Raw genomic sequence first — 22600 nt, 5'->3', positions numbered from 1 at the left:
GCACTGATCTTGGGGTCCCTTGGCCTGTGGCCACAGCGCTCCAGACTCTGCCTCCGTCTCCCGCAAGCCCCCATCTCCTCTGTATCTTCCTCTCGTGAGGACACCAGCTGCTGGATTTAGGGGCCACCCCATCTTGTGTGACCCCATCTTAACCTCATTCAGCTGTAAAGACCCTACTTCCAAGCAAGGCCCCGTCCAACACCCAGGGCTGGGGCTTCAGCTGTCTTCTGGGGGACACGATTCAGCCCACTCCAGGTTCATCCTCAGGGTGCAGACGCATGGTGGATTGGAGGACGGTGCCACCCACAGTTAGGGAAACGGGGAGTGAGAGCCGGGACGTGTGGGTGGGACGTGCCAGGACAGCTGAGGCTCAGCGGCCGCTGGGCAAGGAGGGGCCTCAGGTGGTCAGGTGGGCACCCAAGTGAGGGAAGACTAGTGCTCAGGACGGGGAAGGTGGGGGAAGGCTGAGGAGGGGAACATCTTCCCGGAAGCTGGAGGGGTCCACGGGGCCGACAGCCTTGGAACCTCCCGGGGTGGAGAGAGGCAGTGAGGCCAGAGGGGCCGTGGAGATGGCCCTGGGGTAGGGTGGGATCTGGGTGCAGGGACGCTAAGGACGGGGTGCCCCGAGCAAGTGGGGGAAGTGGAGGCAGCTCTGGTGCATGTAGAGATCAGGAGAAAGTGAGGGGAGGTGGTGAGGCTGAAGCAGACAGAACACCCAGGCCCAGCGAGGGAGCCTGAGGAGATGGCGAGAGGGAAGGAGGGGGCAGAGAGGGAACCCCTGAAGGTCGGGCCCTGAGTCCTTGCTCAATCCCAGCCCGGCCCCGGCCTGCTGTGTGACCTGGACGAGCTGCTTGACCTCTCTGTGTCAGTCTGTGTAGATGTGGCCTAGGCACGGGCTTGTGAGTCAGTTTGAGGCTGGCCCCAGGGTGCTGAGCATGCCCAGGATGGGGCTTGGCCCCCTACGGGATTAGTGATGGGAAAGAGTAATGACTGTGACAGATGGGGTGAGACTCAAGAGAGGGGACCAGAGGGAAACACAGGGGCAGTGGAGGAAGGAAGGCCCAGGCGGACCACCCCTGCCCGCAGACCTCGGTGTCCTCCCCAGGTGGAGCCCCTTCCCCTGTGGGTGAGGGGGGAGGCCTGCTGGGGCCAAGGGTCTGCCTACCACACCCCAGGGGCCCCAGCCCACCTCCCCATCCCAGCCCAACTGCAGGGAGGGAGGGAGGGAAAGATAAAGGAGGGAGGAGGGAGGGAGGAAGGAAGGAAGGAAGGAAGGAAGAAGGAGGAAGGAAGGAGGAAAGAAAGAGGGAAGGAGGAGGAAGGAAAGAGGAAGGAAGAAGGAAGGGAGGAGGGAAGGAAGATGGAAGGAGAAAGGAGGAAGGAAGGAAGGAAGAAGGAGGAAGGAAGGAAGGAGGGAGGGAAGGAGGAGGAAGGAAAGAGGAAGGAGGGAGGAAGGATGAAAGGAAGGAAGGAAGAGAGGAAGGAAGGAAGAAGGAAGGAAGAAGGAGGAAGGAAGGAGGAAAGAAAGAAGGAGGGAAGGAAGATGGAAGGAGGAAGGAGGAAGGAAGGAGGAAGCAAGGAGGGAGGAAGGAAGAAGGAGGAAGGAAGGAGGGAGGAAGGAGGAAGGAAGGGAGGAGGAGGAAGGAAGGAGGGAGGAAGGAGGGAGGGAGGAAGGAGGGAGGAAGGGGAGGAAGAGAAGAGGAGCGAAGGAGGAAGAAAGGAGGGAGAGGAAGAGAGGAGGAAGGAGGGAGGAAGGAGGAAGGAAGGAAGGAGGGAGGAGGAGGAAGGAGGAAGGAAGGAAGGAGGAAGGAGGGAGGGAGGAAGGAGGGAGGAAGGAGGGAGGAAGAAGGGAGGAAGGAGGAAGAAAGGAGGGAGGAAGGAGGGCGGACGGAGGGAGGAAGGAGGGAGGACGGAGGGCGGAGGGCGGGAGGCGGGAGGAGGGAGGCAGGAGGGCGGAGGGAGGGAGGCGGCGGCGCGGTCACCTGCAGACGGCGCACACGAAGCAGGCGGGGTGGTAGGTCCTGCCGAGCGCCGACACCACCTCGCTCTCGATGAAGCGGTCGCAGCGGAAGCAGCGGGTGCCGTAGAGGCGCTGGTAGTCCAGCGTGCAGATGTACTCGCCCTGGCGCACGAAGAAGCCGCCCTCGGCCAGGTCGCAGCCGCACGCTGGGGAGAGACGGCACCGCGGGGTCACGGGGCGGGCTGGGGGCCGTGGGGGCTCCTCCCGCTTCCCGACAGGCCAGGGCGCCCCCACCCACACAGCCCCCCTCCTGGCCATCGGGGAGACCAGGCTGCAGGGAGAGCCCAGCTCCAGCTCCTTGTTCTCTTATGGAAACTGCTGGAAAGGGGCACCGACCGGGGATGAGAACCTGGCTTTCCTGGGGGGCCAGCCCAGCCTCCCCCCGCGCCAGGGTCCCCTCCAGGGCCTCCTCAGCCCCACCTGTGACGAAGCCTTGATTTCCCACGGGCCCGTCGCCAGCACTGGGATAACGGATTGAAAGGCGGTTATTATCTGAGCTCCCACAGCACGCTCGGCTCCACTCTGGTGCTGAGGATTCCCAGGGGAGGACAGACGGGGCCCCGTAGCCGGGCCTGCAGCCCACAGCGAGGCACCCACGGCCCACAGCCAGGCACCCGGAGCCCACAGCCAGGCACCCACGGCCCACAGCCAGGCACCCGGAGCCCACAGCCAGGCACCTGGAGCCCAGCCACTCTCAGCCTCCTGCCCTCCCAGATCCCGAAGCCTGGCTGTCCCCTCACACCTAGCACAAGACTCCTGCCCAGAAAGTGGTGGACCGGCCAGGTGTGGCCTTCAGCCTGGGACAGGTGAGGAAGGGGGATGGGGACAGGCGAGGATGGGGGAAGGGGACAGGTGAGGATGGGGGATGGGGACAGGTGAAGATGGGGGATGGGGACAGGTGAAGATGGGGGCGGGGACAGGTGAAGATGGGGGACGGGGACAGGTAAGGATGGGATGGGGGATGGGGACAGGTGAAGATGGGGTATGGGGATAGGTGAGGATGGAGGATGGGGACAGGTGAGGATGGGGGATGGGGACAGGTGAGGATGGGGGATGGGGACAGGTGAGGATGGGGGATGGGGAAGGTGAGGATGGGGGATGGGGAAAGGTGAGGATGGGGGATGGGGACAGGTGAAGATGGGGGATGGGGACAGGTGAAGATGGGGGCGGGGACAGGTGAAGATGGGGGATGGGGACAGGTGAAGATGGGGGCGGGGACAGGTGAAGATGGGGGACGGGGACAGGTAAGGATGGGATGGGGGATGGGGACAGGTGAAGATGGGGTATGGGGATAGGTGAGGATGGGGGATGGGGACAGGTGAAGATGGGGGATGGGGACAGGTGAGGATGGGGGATGAGGACAGGTGAGGATGGGGGATGGGGACAGGTGAGGATGGGGGACGGGGACAGGTGAGGATGGGGGATGGGGAAAGGTGAGGATGGGGGACGGGGACAGGAGAGGATGGAGGATGGGGAAAGGTGAGGATGGGGGACGGGGACAGGTGAGGATGGGGGATGGGGAAAGGTGAGGATGGGGGATGAAGACAAGTGAGAATGGGAGACAGAGCTGAGGACAGGGGATGTGCAGGTGCCTCCTGCTGGGACAGGGTCTCTCCAGTGCCCCCTCTACTCGTCACATTTCCTTTATCCCCCCATTTGGTTCTCTCAGTCACCCTTGAGGAGACACTCTTGTTCCCATCTACGAACAGAGAGGCTGAGCCTTGGTGAGGTGGAGGGCCTTGAGGGGCCACCCAGGGAGGATGGGGGTTGCATCTGGACCCAAGCCAAGGCCTGGCCTCTGGCAAGAGCTGAACTGGCCATCTGCAGACGTGACGGACGGCACTGGTGAGGCCCGCCAGGGTTTCTGAGGTGGTTCCTACAAGGTTTCCATTCGGAATTTCTAATGTTCACGGTCCATGCTCCCCGTCCAGGAGCTTGGGGGAAGCACTGGCCACAGGAACGCCCCTCTGGCCTCAGCAAAGAGCCAGCTCCAGAGAGAAGACATGAGCTCAGAGTTACCAGGAACTCCGTGGATGGAGAGAAAGACACGCAGGCCCGACTCAGAATAACTGGAGTGTCCAATACTGCCCAGTGCTGACGGCTCAGTGAAGATATGGTGACATTTTGTGCCAGAAACTTCCATTGCAGAAGGGAAGCTCAGAGCACCAAGGGCTGCACTGAGACCTTGGCCATCATTTTACCCCTCCCCAGATGCTGTCCACTCTTCAAAGGGAAGGAGATGGTTTCCCTTGAGCTGGGTGTACCGCTGATGCGGCTGCCCTGGGAAAATGGTTCTCCCATAGCCGAGGCAGGAAGCAACAAAACTAACCATCTGCCATCTTTAAATAGGCTCAATATCCTACTGGCTCCTAGAGTAGTCAGTGACATGTTCCCCAGCCAGCCACCCACCATCCATCCTCATCCATCCACCATCCTCCATCTTTCATCCATCCACCACCCATTCTCATCCATCATCCATCTAGCCACCATCCCTCCATCTTTCATCCATCCATCCATCTATCCATTCATCATCCATCCATCATCCATTTTCCATCCATTCATCCATCCATCCATCCATCATCCATCCATCATCCATCCATCATCCATTTTCCATCCGTTCATCCACCCACCATCCACCATCCATCCATCCATCATCCATCTATCCACCATCCCTCCATCTTTCATCCATCCATCCATCTATCCATTCATCATCCATCCATCATTCATTTTCCATCCATCCATCCACCATCCATCCATCCATCCATCCACCATCCCTGAATACCTGCCATGTCCCAGGCCCCATGCTGGGTGCCAGGGATGCCCTTGGGGGCCCACGGTCTGGTAGGGGAGGCAGACACAATCTGGTATGACAACGAGTGCCAAGCACAACGGGGTCTATGAGGGAGCAGCAAAGCCTGTGTCCACAGTGCAGTAAAATCCGAGGTCGCTGGTGAACCGTGGCTGGGGACGGCAGAGGACAACTGGGGTGGAAGAGCACGCAGGGCCCCAGGGGAGGGCGGGGCAGCCTCGAGCGACTGCACCCGCCGTGGGAAGTGGGAGAAGCGCACAGGAAGCAAGGAGCGCCTCACCTGTGCTTACCACAGTTCCAGGGCGGGGAGGGGGCTGGGGGGGCGGGGCTCATCACCGAGCCTGGCCCCCAAGGCTGAGCCCCGGGGTGCCGTGGGCGAACAGGGGGTAATCGGGATAAGGGGGTCCGGGAACGGCTCAGTGAAGGGCCTGCTCAAAAATTTTCTTAAAATTGCTGCATGACGGCAGGCAAGTCACTGGACCTTCGTGAACACCATGAAAGGGCAATTTGAGAAATGACCCCCCACTGATGTGGCAGGGGGTCACCGTGGCCCCGCTGGGGGATCTGGGGAGGGCATGGGTTTGTGGAGAGGCCCACTCTGAATGGAGGATACAGATGCCCAGTCGAGAGCAAGGGGCAGAAGGGAGAAGGGGTGACCCCAGACCCACTCCTGCCTGGGACCCCTGCATCCGGTCACGACCCGAACCCCAGTCCACGAGACCCAGGGGGGCTGAGGTTGGGCAAAACACCTGAGCTCCTGGGGGTGGAGTGAGCGCAAGCTGGAGGAGGAGGGGGTGACAGAGGCCAAGCCCCTCGCAGCTTCCCAGGGCCCATGACACACTGGCGAGTCCTCACGGAAGAAGGGGGTCCTCCCCATAAAACCCTGAGTGAAGGAACCCCCAACAGTGAGGACCCCAGCAGCGAGGACCCCCACGGGGAGGACCCCTGGCAGCAAGGACCCAGCGTCCAGCCCCCCGTGGCTGCTCCTGCCACCGCTTCCCAGAGAAGCCAGAGTTCAGCACTGAGCCAGTTCTGAGCTCTTTCTCCACACCCAGTCTGAGGATGGAAACCCTTTGTTTCACGTCGCCCCACAATGTAGACAAGGCAAACCTGCCCTGACTCGGGAAGCACAGGCTACGTGGGCTCTACTCGGGGGGCTCTAGTTCTCCATCAACACCACCTCGTAGCGCCTCGTGACAGGATGGCTCCCCGTGCCGGCCCTGGGCTCTTTTTCAGCTGCTCCTGAAGACACAACAGCCTTGGCTGTTCCTTCAAAGAAAACGAGGCTCCAGATCCAGAACCCCATTAAAGGTGCATGTCTACACCGCAGCGGCACCAGGGTGAATGAAAGCAGCCTCCCGGCCACATCCACCCTGGCAAGTGTCATCACTCTCCAAGCCCGTCGCCTCCTCATCATCTCCTCCCCCAGCAAACTCCAGCTGCCCAGAGCGTGTCCATCACTGCACGACGGGTGCAGCCAGAGCTCGGCCTACTAAAATACAAAGTTCAGATCCGCTAACAATTTTTACAAGTCCAGACAGCACTCATTATCATATACATTTTGCCTGTCAGATTCGCAAAGATTAAAAAAGGGCAGCCAAGGGGTGAGTGTGAACCGCGTGCCATTTTGGGGAGTCGCTAAGCCCCTTTATGGGAAGCGGTCCAGGGAGGGCGGGCACTGGTGGGAAGAGAGAGTCAGCTGGCTTTCTGGAATTCCCTCTCTAGCAATCGCGCCAAAGAATGCTGAAACTGCCCCTACCCTTTGACCCAGCAACCCCTCTCTGGGAATCCATCCCAAGGAAATCGCCAGCAGAAGTGAGGTTGCAAAGCTGTTTGCTGCGGCCTCAGGATGACCAAATGCAGTGAACAAACGGTGTGGCTTTTGAGTCAGGCAGCCTGGGTTCGAATCCCGGCTCAGCAGTTTGCCAGCTGTGGGACCTTGGGCAAGTTACTTAACCTCTCTGAACCTCAGAGCCTTCACCTGTAAAAGAAGGTTAACAAAAGGAAATATACGAAAGCTAAATGTCAGTAAGGGGGATATAAAGGGGGACTATGGGATTCTTGTTGTTGTTTCTCCTTTTTTTTCCCCCCTTCTTTTCTCCTCTTCTTTCTTTGCAGAAGAAATGGAAATGTTTTCATATAGATTGTGGTGGTAAATGCATAACTATGTGATTATGCCATGAACCACTGGTTGTACACTTAGGAAGGATTGTATGCTATGTGAACAAAACTGTTTAAAAAATAAACAGAGGGATACAAGTGTTGGAGAAGATGTGGAGAGAGGGATGTACCTACTCACTGTTGGTGGGGAAGTAGAATGGTGCAGCCCCTCTGGAGGGTAGCGTGGTGGTTCCACAGGAGGCTGAATGTAGGGCTGCCGCATGATACTGCAACCCCACTTTTAGTAAAAGACTTGGAAAGCACAGACCCACATAGTCATTTGCACACTGGTGTTTCCCGCGGCAGTATTCGCAATTTGCAATGGATGGAGGTGGCCTAAGGGTACATCGACTGATGAACGGAGGGATGAACTGTGGTATAAGCATACAACTTGAATGGCTGCAGGAAGGAATGAAATCGTGTGGCATGCAACTGGGAGGGTGAGCTTGAGGACAGTATGTTGAGTGAAGTGGGCCAGAAGTAGGGGACAAGTGATGTACGGTGTGCCAGCCTGAATGTATTATGTCCCCCAAAACACCATTATCTTTGAGGCAATCTTGTGTGGCCAGACACATTAGTGTTGATTAGATTGTAATTCTTTGAATGTTTCCATGGAGATGCGACCCACCCAACTGTGGGTGATAACTCTGGATGATTTCCATGGAGGTGTGGCCCCGCCCATTCAGCGTGGGCCTTGATTAGTTTACTGGAGCCCTATATAAGCTCAGACAGAAGGAGCGAGCTTGCTACAGCCAAGAGGGACACTTTGAAGAGTGCACTGGAGCTGAAAGAGAAGCTGCAGATGAAAGTTTGAAGACGGCCATTGAAAGCAAACTTTTGCTCCTGAGAAGCTAAGAGAGGATAAATGCCCCAAGAGCAACTGAGAGTGACATTTTGGAGAGAGGCTGAAGCCTAGAGAGGAACGTCCTGGGAGAAAGCCATTTTGAAACCAGAACTCTGGAGCAGACGCCAGCCATGTGCCTTCCCAGCTAACAGAGGTTTTCCGGACGCCATTGGCCATCCTCCAGTGAAGGTACCCGATTGTTGATGTATTACCTTGGAAACTTTATGGCCCTAAGACTGTAACTTTGTAACCAAATAAACCCCCTTTTATAAAAGCCAATCCATGGAGAACCTAAGATGGCAGCTAGGTGAGACAGGGCAAAAAAACACCTCCATGAAAAACACTAGATAAAAACCAGAAAGTGACCCAGAATACCACTGTCAGCGATGCACCAGCCAGACAAGATCTGCTAAATCCACAGGGACCGTGCATTTGGTGAAACCAGGAGCCTGCATTCTGAAACGAGTCAGTAAGTCGGCGCTGCGGTGTGGGGAAACGGTGGGCTGGCATTTGGAGACAGACTAGTTCTTTAAAGATAAAGCCCGGGAGTGGCTGCAGATATGACGGGGAGAGCCACACAGTGAAGCATGGCGGGAGCGGGCTGGGCTAACACCTCAGTGTCTGGCGTGGAGGATACCCCTTCCCACACCCGCTCCTGATTCTCTCAAGACCAGAGGAGCAGAGGGGAGCCAAAAGGAGAAAAAAAAACTGCATTTCTTGCAGCCATCTCCCCAGTGGGCAGGGGACGCTACTGCCCAGGGCCAGACCCACAGCCCAGAGCCGCACCAAGAAACGCAGTGTGACGGGGAATCTTACCCTCAGCACTACACACAAGCCACAATATCGGCCGTGGACAGTGGCCTTTAGTACACCCACAGCTGATTGTCCCAGAGCTGGCAGGGCGGAGCTGTGCAAAAAGGAGGAAGTTAACGCGTCCCAGTCAACCATCTTTGAAGCGGGCTGGGAGCACCCCTCAAGGCCCAGTGACCCAGGGCTTCCCTGGAGGGCCAGTGCACACTAGTGACATGGCGCGGCCCTCCTTCAGCAGAGGTCCTGGAAGAGCACAGCTGGGAAGGGGGAACCGCTCGGAAATCCCAGGGACCGTACATGAATACCAAGGACTTGTGGGTCAGCGGCAGAGACAATCGGTGGAAAGACTGAAATGAAGGCTTAGGCTCCTGCAACAGCCTTAAATCTCCAGAACACCTGGGAGGTTTGATTATTAAAGCTGCCCTTCCCCCCTAACCGCTCACACACCCCTCATTCAGGGCGGACAGCACCGACATCACACCCAAATTAAGTGCACCAATTGGACCCCACAAGAATCAGACCCCCACACACCACAAAAACAAAGTGGGGGAGAACTGACTTGAGGGGAACAGGTGACTCACGGACGCCATCTGCTGGTCAGTTAGAGAAAGTGTACGCCACCAAGCTGCAGTTCTGTCAAATTAGGGATCAGGTAAAGTAAATGCCAAGAGGCCAAAAACAACAGAAAATCTTAAAGCATATGATAAAACCAGATGATATGGAGAACCCAAACCAAAACACCCAAATCAAAAGATCAGAAGACACACAGTACTTGGCACAATTAATCAAAGAATTACAGACAGGCAACAAAAGCGTGGCTCAGGATATAAAGGCCATCAAGAAGACCATGGCACAGGATATAAAAGACATAAAGAACACCCTAGAAGAGCATAAAGAAGAAATTGCAAGAGAAAATAAAAAAATAGAAGATCTTATGGAAATTAAAGAAACTGTAGGCCAAATTAAAAAGATTCTGGATACTCATATTGCAAGATTAGAGGAAGCTGAACAACAACTCAGCCTCCTCGAGGACCACAGAATGGAAAATGAAAGAACAAAAGAAAGAATGGGGAAAAAAATTGAAAAAATCAAAATGGACCTCAGGGATATGAGAGATAAAATAAAACGTCCAAATTTAAGACTCATTGGTGTCCCAGAAGGGGAAGAGAAGGGTAAAGGTCTAGAAAGAGTATTCAAAGAAATTGTTGGGGAAAACTTCCCAAATCTTCTACACAATATAAATACACAAAGCATAAATGCCCAGCAAACTCCAAATAGACTAAATCCAAATAAACCCACTCCAAGACATATTCTGATAAGACTCTCAAATACGGAAGAGAAGGAGCAAGTTCTGAAAGCAGCAAGAGAAAAGCAATTCACCACATACAAAGGAAACAACATAAGACTAAGTAGTGACTACTCAGCGGCCACCATGGAGGCGAGAAGGCAGTGGCATGACATATTTAAAATTCTGAGAGAGAAAAATTTCCAACTAAGAATACTTTATCCAGCAAAACTCTCCTTCAAATTTGAGGGAGCGCTTAAATTTTTCACAGACGAACAAATGCTGAGAGATTTTGCTAATAAAAGTCCTGCCCTACTTCAGATACTAAAGGGAGCCCTACTGACAGAGAAACAAAGAAAGGAGAGAGAGATAGAAAATTTTAACAGACATATATAGAATATTACATCCCAGGTCACTGGGACATACATTCTTCTCTAGTGATCACGGATCTTTCTCCAGAATGGACCATATGCTGGGGCATAAAAACAAGCCTCAATAAATTAAAAAAAAATGAATTTGTTCAAAGCACATTGTCTGACCACAGTGGAATACAAATAGAAGTCAATAACCATCAGAGATTTGGAGAATTCACAAACACCTGGAGGATAAAAATGAGGGGGAGATAAAAACATTCCCAGATAATCAAAAGCTGAGGGACTTCATCACCAGTAATCAGTCCCATAAGAAATGCTAAAGGGAATTGTGCAGGCTGAAAGGAAGGGACACTAAACAATTGACTGAAACTACGTGAAGAAATAAAGATTTCCAGTAAAGATCACATGGTAAATATAAATACCAATACTACTGCATTTTTTATTTATAACTCCACTATTTACTTCCTACAGGATCTAAAATACATAAACTGTAATGATAAATCAGTGGTTTTGGACTCAATGTAAAACATGTAATTTTTTATAAGAACTACATAAAGGTGGGGGAATGATGGAGTATAGGAACATAGCTTATGTGTCCTATTGAAGTTAAGTTGGTATCAAAGAAAAACAAGATTGTTATAGATTTAAGATGTTAAATTTAAGCCCCACGGTAAATACAAAGAAAGTATAGAGAATATGACCATAGAGATGACAAGTAGAGTAGGGGTTCCGAGAAGTGGGGGAAGGGGCAATGGGGAGTTAAGAAATGAGAGTAGGGTTTCTGTTTGGGGTGAAGGGAAACATATAGAAATGGATGGTGGGAAGGTGATAGCATTGCAACATTCTAAATGTGATTAATCCCACTAATGGAATGCTAGGGAGGGGGTGGAATGGGAAGATTTAGTCTGTATATATGTTTCCACAATTGAAAAAAAAAAGTCTAAATAGATGACAATTAAATGCCAAGGATGATCCTGGATGGGATCTGAGGATGGAGGAGGGGAGGCTCAAAGGGACACAGATGGGACACACACACACAAAAAAGGAAATACAGAGTGTAAGCTTTGTATCAATGTTGAATTTCTTGAATTTCTTAACTGTGCTTAATGGGATTGCATAAAAGAAAGTTCTTGTCCATGGGAAAGATATATGTGAATTATAGTGTTTGTTCAAAGATGTGTGCAGCTTGCTCTCATGTTCAGAGGACAGAGCAATAGATGATGGATGATAGATAGGGAGGGAGAGAGGGAGGGAGAGAAAGAAAGAAATGGTGGTGTGACAGGATGTTAAAGGTGGTGGATCGGGGTATTAGGGGAGGGGAGTCGGGGTATGATGGAGTCCCATGTATGGGTTTTGTACTGTTTTTGCAACTCTTCCTGTAAGATTGAATTTATTTCAAAATAAAATCTATTAAATTAAAAAAAAAAAAAAGAAGCCAATCCATTTCTGGTGTTTTGCATTCTGGCAGCATTAGCAAATCAGAACATACAGTCTCACTGGTATAGACTAATGATAATGAGCAAACACTGAGAACTGAGTTTGAGAGCATGGGTTATCAGGGGACAGCAGGTGGACAGAGATTGGGCAATCGAGAATGAAGGAGGACAGAATGTTCAATAAGGCTCAATGTAAAGGTTTCTAGACTGGAAGCTCTTACAGCAGTCACATCTATTCCTGAGTTTTAACTGTTATCTCTAAATTCTGGGATGCTGAGCTCTTTGTGTGCAACCTGGTAGGTCCCTGGAACTTTGGGTATCTGTGTGACACCTGAGACTCAGAGTGACAGTTCTCCAACCGTGAAAGTCAGCATTACTCCATATAGCAACTGTTAAAGAAGCTGAGAAAGGGATCAGACTTCAAGTAGAGATATGAATGAAATGGACCTGGGTAGGACTAAGGTAAATTAGAATACAAGAAAAAGGATGATATTGTCAGTATTTTAAAACTTCAACTTCTGTGTGAGACCAAAGGAAGAGACATTTATTTGGTTCAATATTTAAATTCTCTGTAGCACACTATCTAATTTAACCTGTCTGGTCAGTTTATGTAAGTACCCTAATTACATGGAACCTAGAATAGAGAATGAGAGGCTGTTATTCATACAGGTTAATGTAATACCTGGATACATTCCAAAGCATTTGGGAAGAAAATAAAAAAGCATTTGCAAAAGCCCCTTGAGGGACTGGGAGAAAATGTGGAAATATTAAATTTCCCCACCTGGGGAATCACCAATATTCTCTCAAGCTTTAGGGACTCCCAATTTAATAAAGCCAAGCCCTCGATCTTGATGCCTGCCCTTATGAAATTTATTTCTGCAATGGTGAAGCTAGGCTTGCTTGTAATTGTGCCTAAGAGTCTCCCCAGAGAACCTCTTTGTTGCTCAGATGTGGCCCTCTCTCTCTCTAAGCCAACTTGGCAGATGAATTCACTGCCCTCCCCTCTGTGTGGGACCCGACTCCCAGGGGTGTAAATCTCCCTGGCAACGCAGGATATGACTCCTGGGGATGAATATGGACCCGGCATCGTGGGATCGAGAACATCTTCTTGACCAAAAGGGGGATGTGAAATGAAATGAAATAAAGCTTCAGTGGCTGAGAGATTTCAAACGGAGTCAAGAGGTCACTCTGGTGGACATTCTTATGCACTATATAGATAACACTTTTTAGGTTTTATTGTATTGGAATAGCTAGAAGTAAAGACCCGAAATTAGCAAATTCCAACCCAGTAGCCTTGACTCTTGAAGATGATTGTATAACAGTGTAGCTTATAAAGGGGTGACAATGTGATTGTGAAAACCTTGTGGATCACACTCCCTTTATCCAGTGTATGGATGGATGAGTAGATAAATGGGGACAAAACCTAAATGAAAAATAGGGTGGGATGGCGGGATGATTTGGGTGTTCTTTTTACTTTTATTTTTTATTCTTATTCTGATTCTTTCTGGTGTAAGGAAAATGTTCAAAAATAGATCGGGGTGATGAATGCACAACTATATGATGGTACTGTGAACAGTTGACTGTACACCGTGGATGATTGTATGGTATGTGAATATATCTCAATAAAACCGAATTTTAAAAAAAAATCAATTGGCCCCCAAAAAATTAAAAAAAAAAAGTCACTTTAAAAAAAAACTAATTAAAGTTTCAGTGGCTAAGAGATTTCATATACTGTCGAGAGATCATTCTGGGGGTTACTCTCATGCAAGCTTTAGCCAGATATTGCAAACTACCACAGTATGCCAAGCCCCAAGCAACAATATACCCAAAAACCCTAGGGACTACCCTGGGTTCTATCTAAGTCTCTATAAAAGCTTTTCTTAGTAAGCTTATTTTTCCAGAAACTTAAGGCCTCCAGATTGATCCTACACCACATAAGCCTTGAAACCCAGAGGTACCAGCCTCTCCAAGAACATCAACCAGTTTCATTCCTCCACCCCATAAGGTCAACACCCCTTTCCAGCATGAAGAAGTTAAAATGTTCATTGCCCAGATATCCCTGAAGATTGAGAGAAAGATCAAACAAGAGGGAGGAAGTATAACTGAGAAATTTGGATTGAACAAATGACTGTGAATACTGATTCATTATATAGATATTTTCAGTGTCTGGTGTTTTAGAATAGCCAGAAGGAAATACCTGAATTTGCTGAACTGTAATCCAGTAGCCCTGATCTTTGATAATGATGGTATAACTATATAGCAAAATAAATAAATAGATAAATAAATAAATAAATACCCTTATTCATACGGATCTACTTTTGCATATGCTGTTCTATTCCATTGATCTATATATCTATCTCTGACCATACTACATGTCTTAGTTACCCTACCTTTATTGTTAGTCGTAAAATTGGGTAGAGTGCAATACTAGTGATCAATAAGAGGGAGGGGTAAGCAGTATGGGATGTTTGAGGTCTTCTGTTTCTTTCTATTTCTTTTTCTAGAGTAATGCAGATGTTCTGGGGATGATCATGGTGATGAATACACAACTATGTGATGACACTGTGAACCACTGACTGTATACTTTGGATGGATTGTATGGTGTGTGAATATATCTCAATCAAAGTACATTAAAAAAGAAGGTTAACCATACCCAGCTCCCACGGTTGTCGAAGGAAATAAATGAGATGAGGTGTAAAAAAACCACTAGCCCATTGCCTGGCTGAAAACCATGTAAACATCCAACAAGAGGAGACTGATAAAGTTTGCTGTGGTTCAGGCATTTGAAAGAATTAGTGCAGATACTGAAATTGAAGTCGAAGGTTGTATATGATAGGGGAAGTGCTTATAATAAGGTAATTAGAAGTGAATAAATTGGAAAACAAAATTATGGATACAGCCTGATTTCAAAATTTTAAAAAGACCTATAATGCTTAAGTGAACAGAATTTATTTTTGGGGTGACGAAAAAGTAGTGGTAATGGACGGTTGTGACGGTAGCACAACACTGTGGAAGTAATTAACAGCACTGAATTATATATTTAAATATGGCTAAAAGGGGACAAATTTAGGTTGGATATATGTTCCTAGAATAAAAATTAAAACAAAAAAAATCAGTGAACCCTGGTGTAAATTATGGACTATAACTGTACAATTTTAATAATATTCTTTCAATTGTGGCAATTTTACCACTAATGCAAGGTGTTACTAATAGGGACTACAGGGGTAAGTGGAAATTTTGTACTTTCTGCATGACTTTTCTGTAAAACTACAGCTTTTCTAATAAAAACACAGTATATTTTAAAAATTTACTCGTACAAAGGGAGAGCCTGGAAGGAGGCACAGCAAATGCCAACAGTAATTCTCCAGGATGGTTTCTCAGGGTTTCCCACACTCTCCCCGCTCTTTTACACTTTGCTGGGTGGGAGGAGGAGATAGCAACTAACATGAAAACAAAGCAAACCAGTCAACTCCAGGGGCTCCGAGGCCCCACTGGAGGGAGATGGCTGCAGGGCTGGCCGGGTCACCCCACCCGGGAGGTCTTAGCTGCACCCCCGCTCAGATCCCCAGCTGGAAAGAGCAGGGCGTTCCTTCCTGCTGAGAATGTTTAGGACTCTGCCTCGTGGTCCTGAGGCTCCCACGCCCTGGTGAGCCTGGCCAGGCAAGAACACGGGGTGCTCCCCAAAGGGCAGGGGCTGGGGCAGGCCCAGGCACACCTGCAGGGGGCGCTGCCTCGACCTGGAGGCCCTGGGAGGTTTCTCCTAGACAACCCGGGAGCGCCCTGCCAGGGCAGCCGTCCCCTCGCCAGCCCCTGGCCGGCCCAGCCCAGTGCTCAGTGCAGTCGTTACATCCCCGGCCCGGCGGCTGTGTTCTTGGGACAGCCGCCAGCATTTCCAAGCAAGGCCGAGCCCCCAGGCTTTCTCCCCTGCTGCACACAGCCGCCCCCCTGCACCTCCTTGGAAACTTCCAGAACTGTGGGATCACTCAGTTCTGCGGCTAATCGGACCAGAAAACGTCCGGTCCCTTGGGTCACCCTGGGAGGTGGCCCCTGTCATCTCAGAATCGGGGCCACGTGTTTCCAGAGCATCAGCAGAGGGGGCCATGAAAGATCCCAAGGAACAACTAATGAACAACTGCTCACTCCACCAGTGCAGAACTCAGCCCCAGGCGAGAGAGCCAGAGGGACAGGCTTGTTTTCCCAGGCAAAGTCTTCCATCCTGTGCAGGGTTTGCCATTGCTGAATCTTACATTTATTCCTACTTTTGTAGGATGAAGATAGAGCCAGCTGGATTTCAAAATATATCCAGGAGGGGACCTCTTCTCACCACCCATGTCCGAGCCACTGTCACCTTGCCTGGCCCCTGCGGCGGCCCCCCGGGGCTCACCCGGCTCCACCCCGGGCGGGCACGACCAGGCCCCTCGCCTCCTTCAGGCCTTGGCTCAAAGGTCACCTTGTCCAGCAAACCATGGGTGCCAGGGGTGCCGGAGGAGGCCCCAGGGCCTTCAGAGGGAGCTGGCCTGCCCCGCTGCAGAGGCTTTCCCATCTCTCAACAGTGATGCACTGAGCACCTACTGTGCGCCGTCCCGAGGGCTGGGGATATGGTAGAGGGGAGGCGGGTCTCTGCTCTCCAGAGCCTGCCTGGCCGACACCGTGACGTCAGACCTCCGGCCTCCTGCAGTGTGCGAAAACATTCCTGTCGTGTGAAGCCACCAAGTTTGTGGTATTTTGTTTTGGCAGCCACAGGACACGAATCTCCCACCTGATTTACAATAGTAAGCCCCCCGCCCTCCCCGCTGGCAGTGCCAAGCATCCCTTTCCCTGCCTCTTCTCCCGGTCCTGGTGCTTCTAGCTTCTAACCGACAGTATAACTCATGTGTTTTCGACTGTCTCCTGCACCAGAACACAGTTTCCATGAGGATGAGGGTGTCTGCTTTGCTCATGGGTGTGTCCCGGGACCTAACACCGTGCCTGGCACTTAGTAAGTGCTCAGGAAATACTTGTCAACTGGGTTTTAGAGTTGAATAAGTGGCAGTTCAGAAACACATGTTTCCCATTGCTTCGCTTTGTTTGGATTTTTTTTTTTATTTGATAAATAAAGTAATTTAAAAAAGAAAAAGAAACACGTCCCAGCTCCACATGGGTGGGATCTGAGCCCAGACTTTCTGGCACCAAAGCCCAAGCCTGGGGCAGCCACAGGCAAGGGGGTAATTATGTAATTTCTTTCCCAGGTTTTCCCAAGTAAACTGAGGTACATCGAACAAGTGATTGGCTAGAAGGAACCCAACATGTAGGGCCTCTCGGGTGACAGTTGGACAGTTCCACAGGCTCCCTTGCTGATGGGACCCTGCTCGCGGTTGACCAGCAATGGGCCCACCCGCGGATGGACACACCTGTCTAAGCCGCTCACACTCAGCCCCTTCCTCTTGGCCATGGGGGTGGACAAGTGACTGAGGGCTGGCCCAAGGATCAGGTGGGAAACCTGTGGGAGATGTTAGAGAACAGACTCCTCCCTGATAAAAGGGAGAGGCATGCAAGGAGAGGGACTCTCTGCCTAGGCACATCTCCCCCCAACCCATTCCTGGGTTGGGTGCAGTCCTGTGAGGGTGTGATGGCAGCACTCCAGCAGCCATCCTGAGACCATGAGGAGTGGCACTGCTGACATGCGGGGGATGGAGCTGGGGGTGGGCAGTCGGGGTGGGTAAGTGGAGAAAGAACTTGATCTTTAATGGCTACTGAGCTGTCAAATTAGCCAACACTGAAAGGCTATCTCCAGAGCTCACAACAAGAGGATAAATATCCATGGCACTGAAGACACTGTGAGTTGAGTCTTCTATTTTTCTGCATCCAAACCTCTACGATTCATAGACTCTGCAATTTCATGAAAGCCCGGATAAAAGCTCAACCCAAGACTACATAATCCTCAAGTTTAAACAAGCCTTGGAGGACATTTTTAGTGGCTCACATCATTTTTCAGCAGGAGAATCAGAGCTACCCCTACCCAGGGCACTTTCTCCTCTGCATCCCCAGGCCCCTCATGGTGCCTGGCACAGGGTGAGAGTCCATAAATGGTGGGTGGGTGGGTGGGGGTCTTGGAAGGGGGCCGGGTTGGTGACCAGGAATGGGCCAGGCGCTGAGAGCATGCCCTCCGCCCTGAAGATCGGCAGGGAAGGTTGTTCTCACTGTACACCCAGGAGACAGAGCCACTTGCCCGAGGTGACAGTATGAGGAGGGGCCTGGGGCAGCCCCCCACCACCACACCCCGTGGGTCAGATAAGGGGGCCGACTCGATTCGCTGCACCCACGCATTTTATTGCATCCCTACGGTCTGGGCTTAGAAAAAATCATTTTAAATAAAGTGTGTCTGTCCCTTTTGTCTTTTAAAGTAAGCTTTATAGAAAGAGCAATCTAATGGATTTTGCTGTTCAGAAACAGCAAATGGATCCACATGCAAAGGAGAGAAAATTAAACCAGAAAAATCCCACAGTGCCCTGGAAAGCTCTAATGAAAAGATGAAAAGCTTCAGGCCAGAGTGAGCAACATCTTGGCATCCAGAGGACAGAAAGCTCTACAAAGAGGGGATGTGGTGACCCGGGAAAGCCCTCCCTGGGGGGGACACGGTCCCCTGGGTTCTGGGGCCCAGTGGGGTGGACACAGGCATCCTGGGAGAAGGTGGGCGGCCCGAGCTGCTTGTTTATGGAGATGCTGTGTCCGCTTTCACACCCACACCGTGTGACTGCTCCATCCTTCCCACGGCGTGACTCGGGCAAGTTCTTCCAAAACAGCCCAAAGCCACTGTCGGGGGAGTCCCACAACCCCACCTTAGGACGGTCTCCGGCTGTCCCTGCTGGGGCCAGTGTCAGGGCCAGGGGTAGTGGGGTACCCAGGAAGATGCAGCAATAGGGGGAGTCCACAGGGGCTGCACCAAGCGAGGGGTGCACGGGGAGCCCTGGAGCCTGGTGATTCTGGGGGCATCAAGGGACCTCAGTAACATCATCGGCAGCCGACCACACCCACAGGTGACCTGCGCTCCCCGGAGGGGTGGGGTTGGGGGCAGCCTCAGACTGAGGGTCCCAGGGCACACCCACGCTGTGCGGGGTCCCAGAGCCGGAGGGACAGCTGGTAGGGTCTGTCTTCCCCAACCCTATCCGCAGCTGGGCCTTGGGGGCCTTCCCCTTGGGCTTGGCCAGCTCAGGGCCGGCAGCACCGGCTCATTTCCAGAAGTCTCCCTCATGCAGAAAAGTCTAGGCTGGTGATCTCAGTCTTTCTTTTCAAACAATGGAGGTACCGTGGGACGATTTATTCATACTCTCTCTGTCTCTCTCTTTGTCTCTCTCTCTGCCTCTCTCTGCCTCAGTCTCTCTCTCTCTTTCTGTCTGTCTGTCTCTCAGAGATTCCAGTCTTGGGTCTGACAGCAGCTGACCACGACCTTGGGCAAGCAGCTTCTCCCTCCGTGCCTCAGTTTCCCCATGCGTGAGAGGCCGGGTGGAGGGGTGAGACAAGGAGCTCATCCCGCGCTCTCCCTGCAAGCTCTGCCAGTAATTCTGGGACAGCTCAGGGAGGCGGGCAACACCAAGCTGCCCGGCAGCCACGCTTCTCACCCATGACTGTGGCCTCCTGAGGGTGCCCCCCACTCTGCCCTTGCCCCACCTACCATGCCCACCTTCCTCACTGGGCTGCAGAGACCCCACGCCTCATCCCCGCAGGCTGAACCCGGGGCTCGGGAAGGCTCACTCAGTGCCACCCCGCCTGCACCCCCTCCCCAGTGTGGCCCCAGCCCAGTCCCCTTGCCTCTCCCAGCCCGTTTCCTCGTGGGCAAAGCGGAGGACACCACAGCTCTCCTGAAACTGTTGGGATTTAAGAAGGGGACACATGTAAGGCATTTAACACCCAGAACAAGCTCGAAGGAGCTGAAGTAAAGGTCCAATGCTGAGGCCACCAGCCACCGCCCCTGCCTTCTCGTCACTGTCCCAGGGAGCCCCATGGAAGGACCTCAAGTCACAGCCTTGGCCACACGCCCGCGGCCTCGCTCCCGTCCTCTGCTGCCGTCTCACCGGCCACACGTCTGACCACTCCCCCCAGGGACAGGCTTTGCTGCACCTTTGCACCTCGGCACACACCACCTCCCACCTGGAAGGGCCTGGCCTCCCCTCTCAGACTGGGGTTGCTACGACCCTCGTATCACAGCCCAGGCACGACCTCCTCTTCCGGAGCCTTCCCTGGGCTCTCGCCTGGCACTTGGCGTTTACTACAAAGCCAGCACTTCCACTTGTGTTGTATCCTTCCCTCTCCAGACCATGAGCTTGAAGCCTGAGCCTTGTGTCTTCTTCCTCTTTATGGCTTTCCAGAGCCTTCCGCCGGGCCTGGCGCCCAGAAGCGCTGCCTAATACCCTTTGTGGAGTGGACGGACACAGCCTGCGGGAATTTAACAGGTGCCCTTTCATGTCTGATAAAAATCATGACACCCAGTTACCTGCAGCATGCTCCCCAATTTTGGTTTTGCCCATAATAAAAAAGGCTCTCCCTGCACCCAGGACTCATAAAGGGTCACGGTGGTCAGCAGCGCGTGGACCTCAAAGTGTCCCGTGAAAACACTACATCAAGCCCATAAAGCCCACACGCTGGGGGAGGGGAGGCAGCCTTTTTATTAAGAGAAAATCCCTCCAAATGCTCCACATTCTTTGGGTTTGGATATCAGATTGGTTTGATTTGCCCATCCCGCCCCATGCTACTTCCCATATATTTTTAGGAAATTAAATGCAAGTGCACTTAATCCCACTTGTGCACAATGGATTACGTGTTCCCTTCAGTGCAGAAAGGCAGAGACGGCCGGGAGGGCGCCGCAGTGAAGGTCCAGCCTCGGGAGGGACGGAGGGAGCCCACGGGAGTTTTCCTTCTGAGCTTTCTGGTATTATTTGAGCTTGGTAGGCTGCTTACCCTTTTTAACAAGCGGAGGGGAAAATAAACGCTCTCTCCACTTGGAAGGGAGGGTAGAGTCCCCAACCTCACTCTTGGGGTGCCCGTGTCTGGTGTGGGATCTGAGCACCTCACCCTGCTGGGCCCGCACATCACCCCCAAGCCCACGGCTGCTTCCTCCTTGGCTACGGGGCCCGGTGGCACCGTGCTCGGCCCACGGGGTCTGAACGCTCTGACGCCGGATGTAGCCAGGCGAGGACACCCCGTGGGACCCAGACATCACCCCCCCCCCCACCTCATCGCCTCACACCAGCACATCCCATAGCCATGTCCACAAGGGACGCAAGCAACGGAACAGATCGCACTGACGAATGAACTTCCTGGAATCTCTGAGAACCTCCTCCTGTCACCAGCCCACCTGCAGCTTCCCGGGGACACTGTGCACACCCCGAATCGAGTCGCAGCTGGGGCCCGGCTCCAAGGCACACGGCGGGGTGCCCAGGGCCCGCGCTGCACCCAGGGGAGGCAGGGAGGGGTCCTCACCTTTGCAGATGAAGCACTTGAGGTGGAAGTACTTGTTCTGGACCCGCAGCACTTCGCCCCTGCACACGTTCCCGCAGGTGTTGCACAGGATGGCCGTGCCAGGCGGCTTCTCCAGGGCGCTGGGAGCAGCCTGCGGCTGTGACACTGTTGGAGATAGAGGGGCGTGTTAAAGGTGGGGGGCTCCTGCATGAAGACACCTAGGGCTGAGCAGAGCCACCGTGGAGCCAGGAACTCGGGGCCCATCTGCTCCAGCAGGAGGCCCAGAGTAGGGCACCCAGAGACAGATCTTTGTCCCCTTGTCCTTGGAGGCCAGGGGGAGTCGGGTGATGTCAGAGGTGATGGCCCCCAGGGGCTCAGGTCACCTGGTTCCACCACCCTAACATGGGGGTCCTGCCTGCAGAGCTCCACCCCAGAAGGGGTCCTGCCCCCATCCCTGCAGGGCACTCACTGCCCACCCCCCGGGATGGGCCGCCCCACCGCTGCCCACGGGAAGTCAGTGTGCCTCCGTCTGGCACAGTGTCCACCCTCCAGGTGGCAGAAATGAGGCCCCCTGCCAACGAGCTGGGCAGCCAGGTGAGCCCAGAGCCCTTCTGTCTCTCCTAGAACGCACCCCAATTCCCCCTGCATGCTGGGGCACTGGGTGGAATATCCCTGACATTTCCCTGACATCCAGCCAAGGCCCAGGGTGTTTTGGGAGGCTCCAGAAACCCACAGTGGACCAGGATGGATGCTGGGAAGGGCCCGACCACCAGCTCCGGGAAGACCACACGGGGCCACCCAGCCTTCACTGACAGAGGCCGGCTGTGCAGGGCGTACAATCCAAGGCAGAGCAGGCTCGGGTCTGCCCATGCGGGCAGCTGCCAGCCCAGGAGGTGGACTCTGATGGGTGAACATCCGGACATGCAGGTGGCACAGCTGGGGTGTGCACAAACAGGGCAGGGACCAGCTCTAGCCGGGGAGTCCCTGAGCCTTGCAGCAGGAGGGAAGGTGGTCAGACGGAGGAGCCAGAGGGCGGGCTCGGGGCACTCCCAACAGGGCATGGTGGGTCCTGCAGGCTGCAGGGATGGTGTGAGGATGGCGAGGGGCAGCGGTCACAGCGGGCTCGCCGGGAAAGGCCATGTGCATGGCTGATGCCCAGAGGCTGCACCTTCTCAGAGGACTGAGGCTCCAAACCTGCAAACATGTGACCTCCTGGGGCACAAGAGACTTTACAGACTTGATGAGGACCCTGAGAGGGGTTACTATCCTGGATTACCCAGTGGGACCAATAGAACCCTGGGGGTCCTTAACAGTGGGCAGGGGGAGGCGTGACGATGGAGGGTCAGCCGTGTGAGGGGGCCAGCCTTGAGGGGGAAGGAAAACGTCCCAAGCCAAGGAACATAGTGCCCTCTAGAAGCCGGAAAAGG

General features: G+C 53.0%; 1 protein-coding gene across 6 annotated transcripts in view; it reads right to left on the bottom strand.

Annotated features, from left to right (window-relative positions):
• Positions 1–22600, bottom strand: part of ABLIM2 (actin binding LIM protein family member 2) — a 166973-nt gene that overhangs the window by 93654 nt on the left and 50719 nt on the right. For all 6 annotated transcript variants that reach the window (XM_037829322.1, XM_037829323.1, XM_037829325.1 and 3 more), the window contains exons 2-3: positions 21195–21338; positions 1983–2166 (exon numbers count right to left, since the gene is read on the bottom strand). In XM_037829322.1, the coding sequence (XP_037685250.1) occupies positions 1983–2166; positions 21195–21338 (328 nt within the window). The remainder of the gene's footprint in view (positions 1–1982; positions 2167–21194; positions 21339–22600) is intronic.

This window comes from Choloepus didactylus, chromosome 3 (genome assembly GCF_015220235.1).
Source record: "Choloepus didactylus isolate mChoDid1 chromosome 3, mChoDid1.pri, whole genome shotgun sequence".
NCBI lineage: Eukaryota > Metazoa > Chordata > Mammalia > Pilosa > Megalonychidae > Choloepus > Choloepus didactylus.
This window is presented reverse-complemented; position numbering and strand designations above follow the sequence as displayed.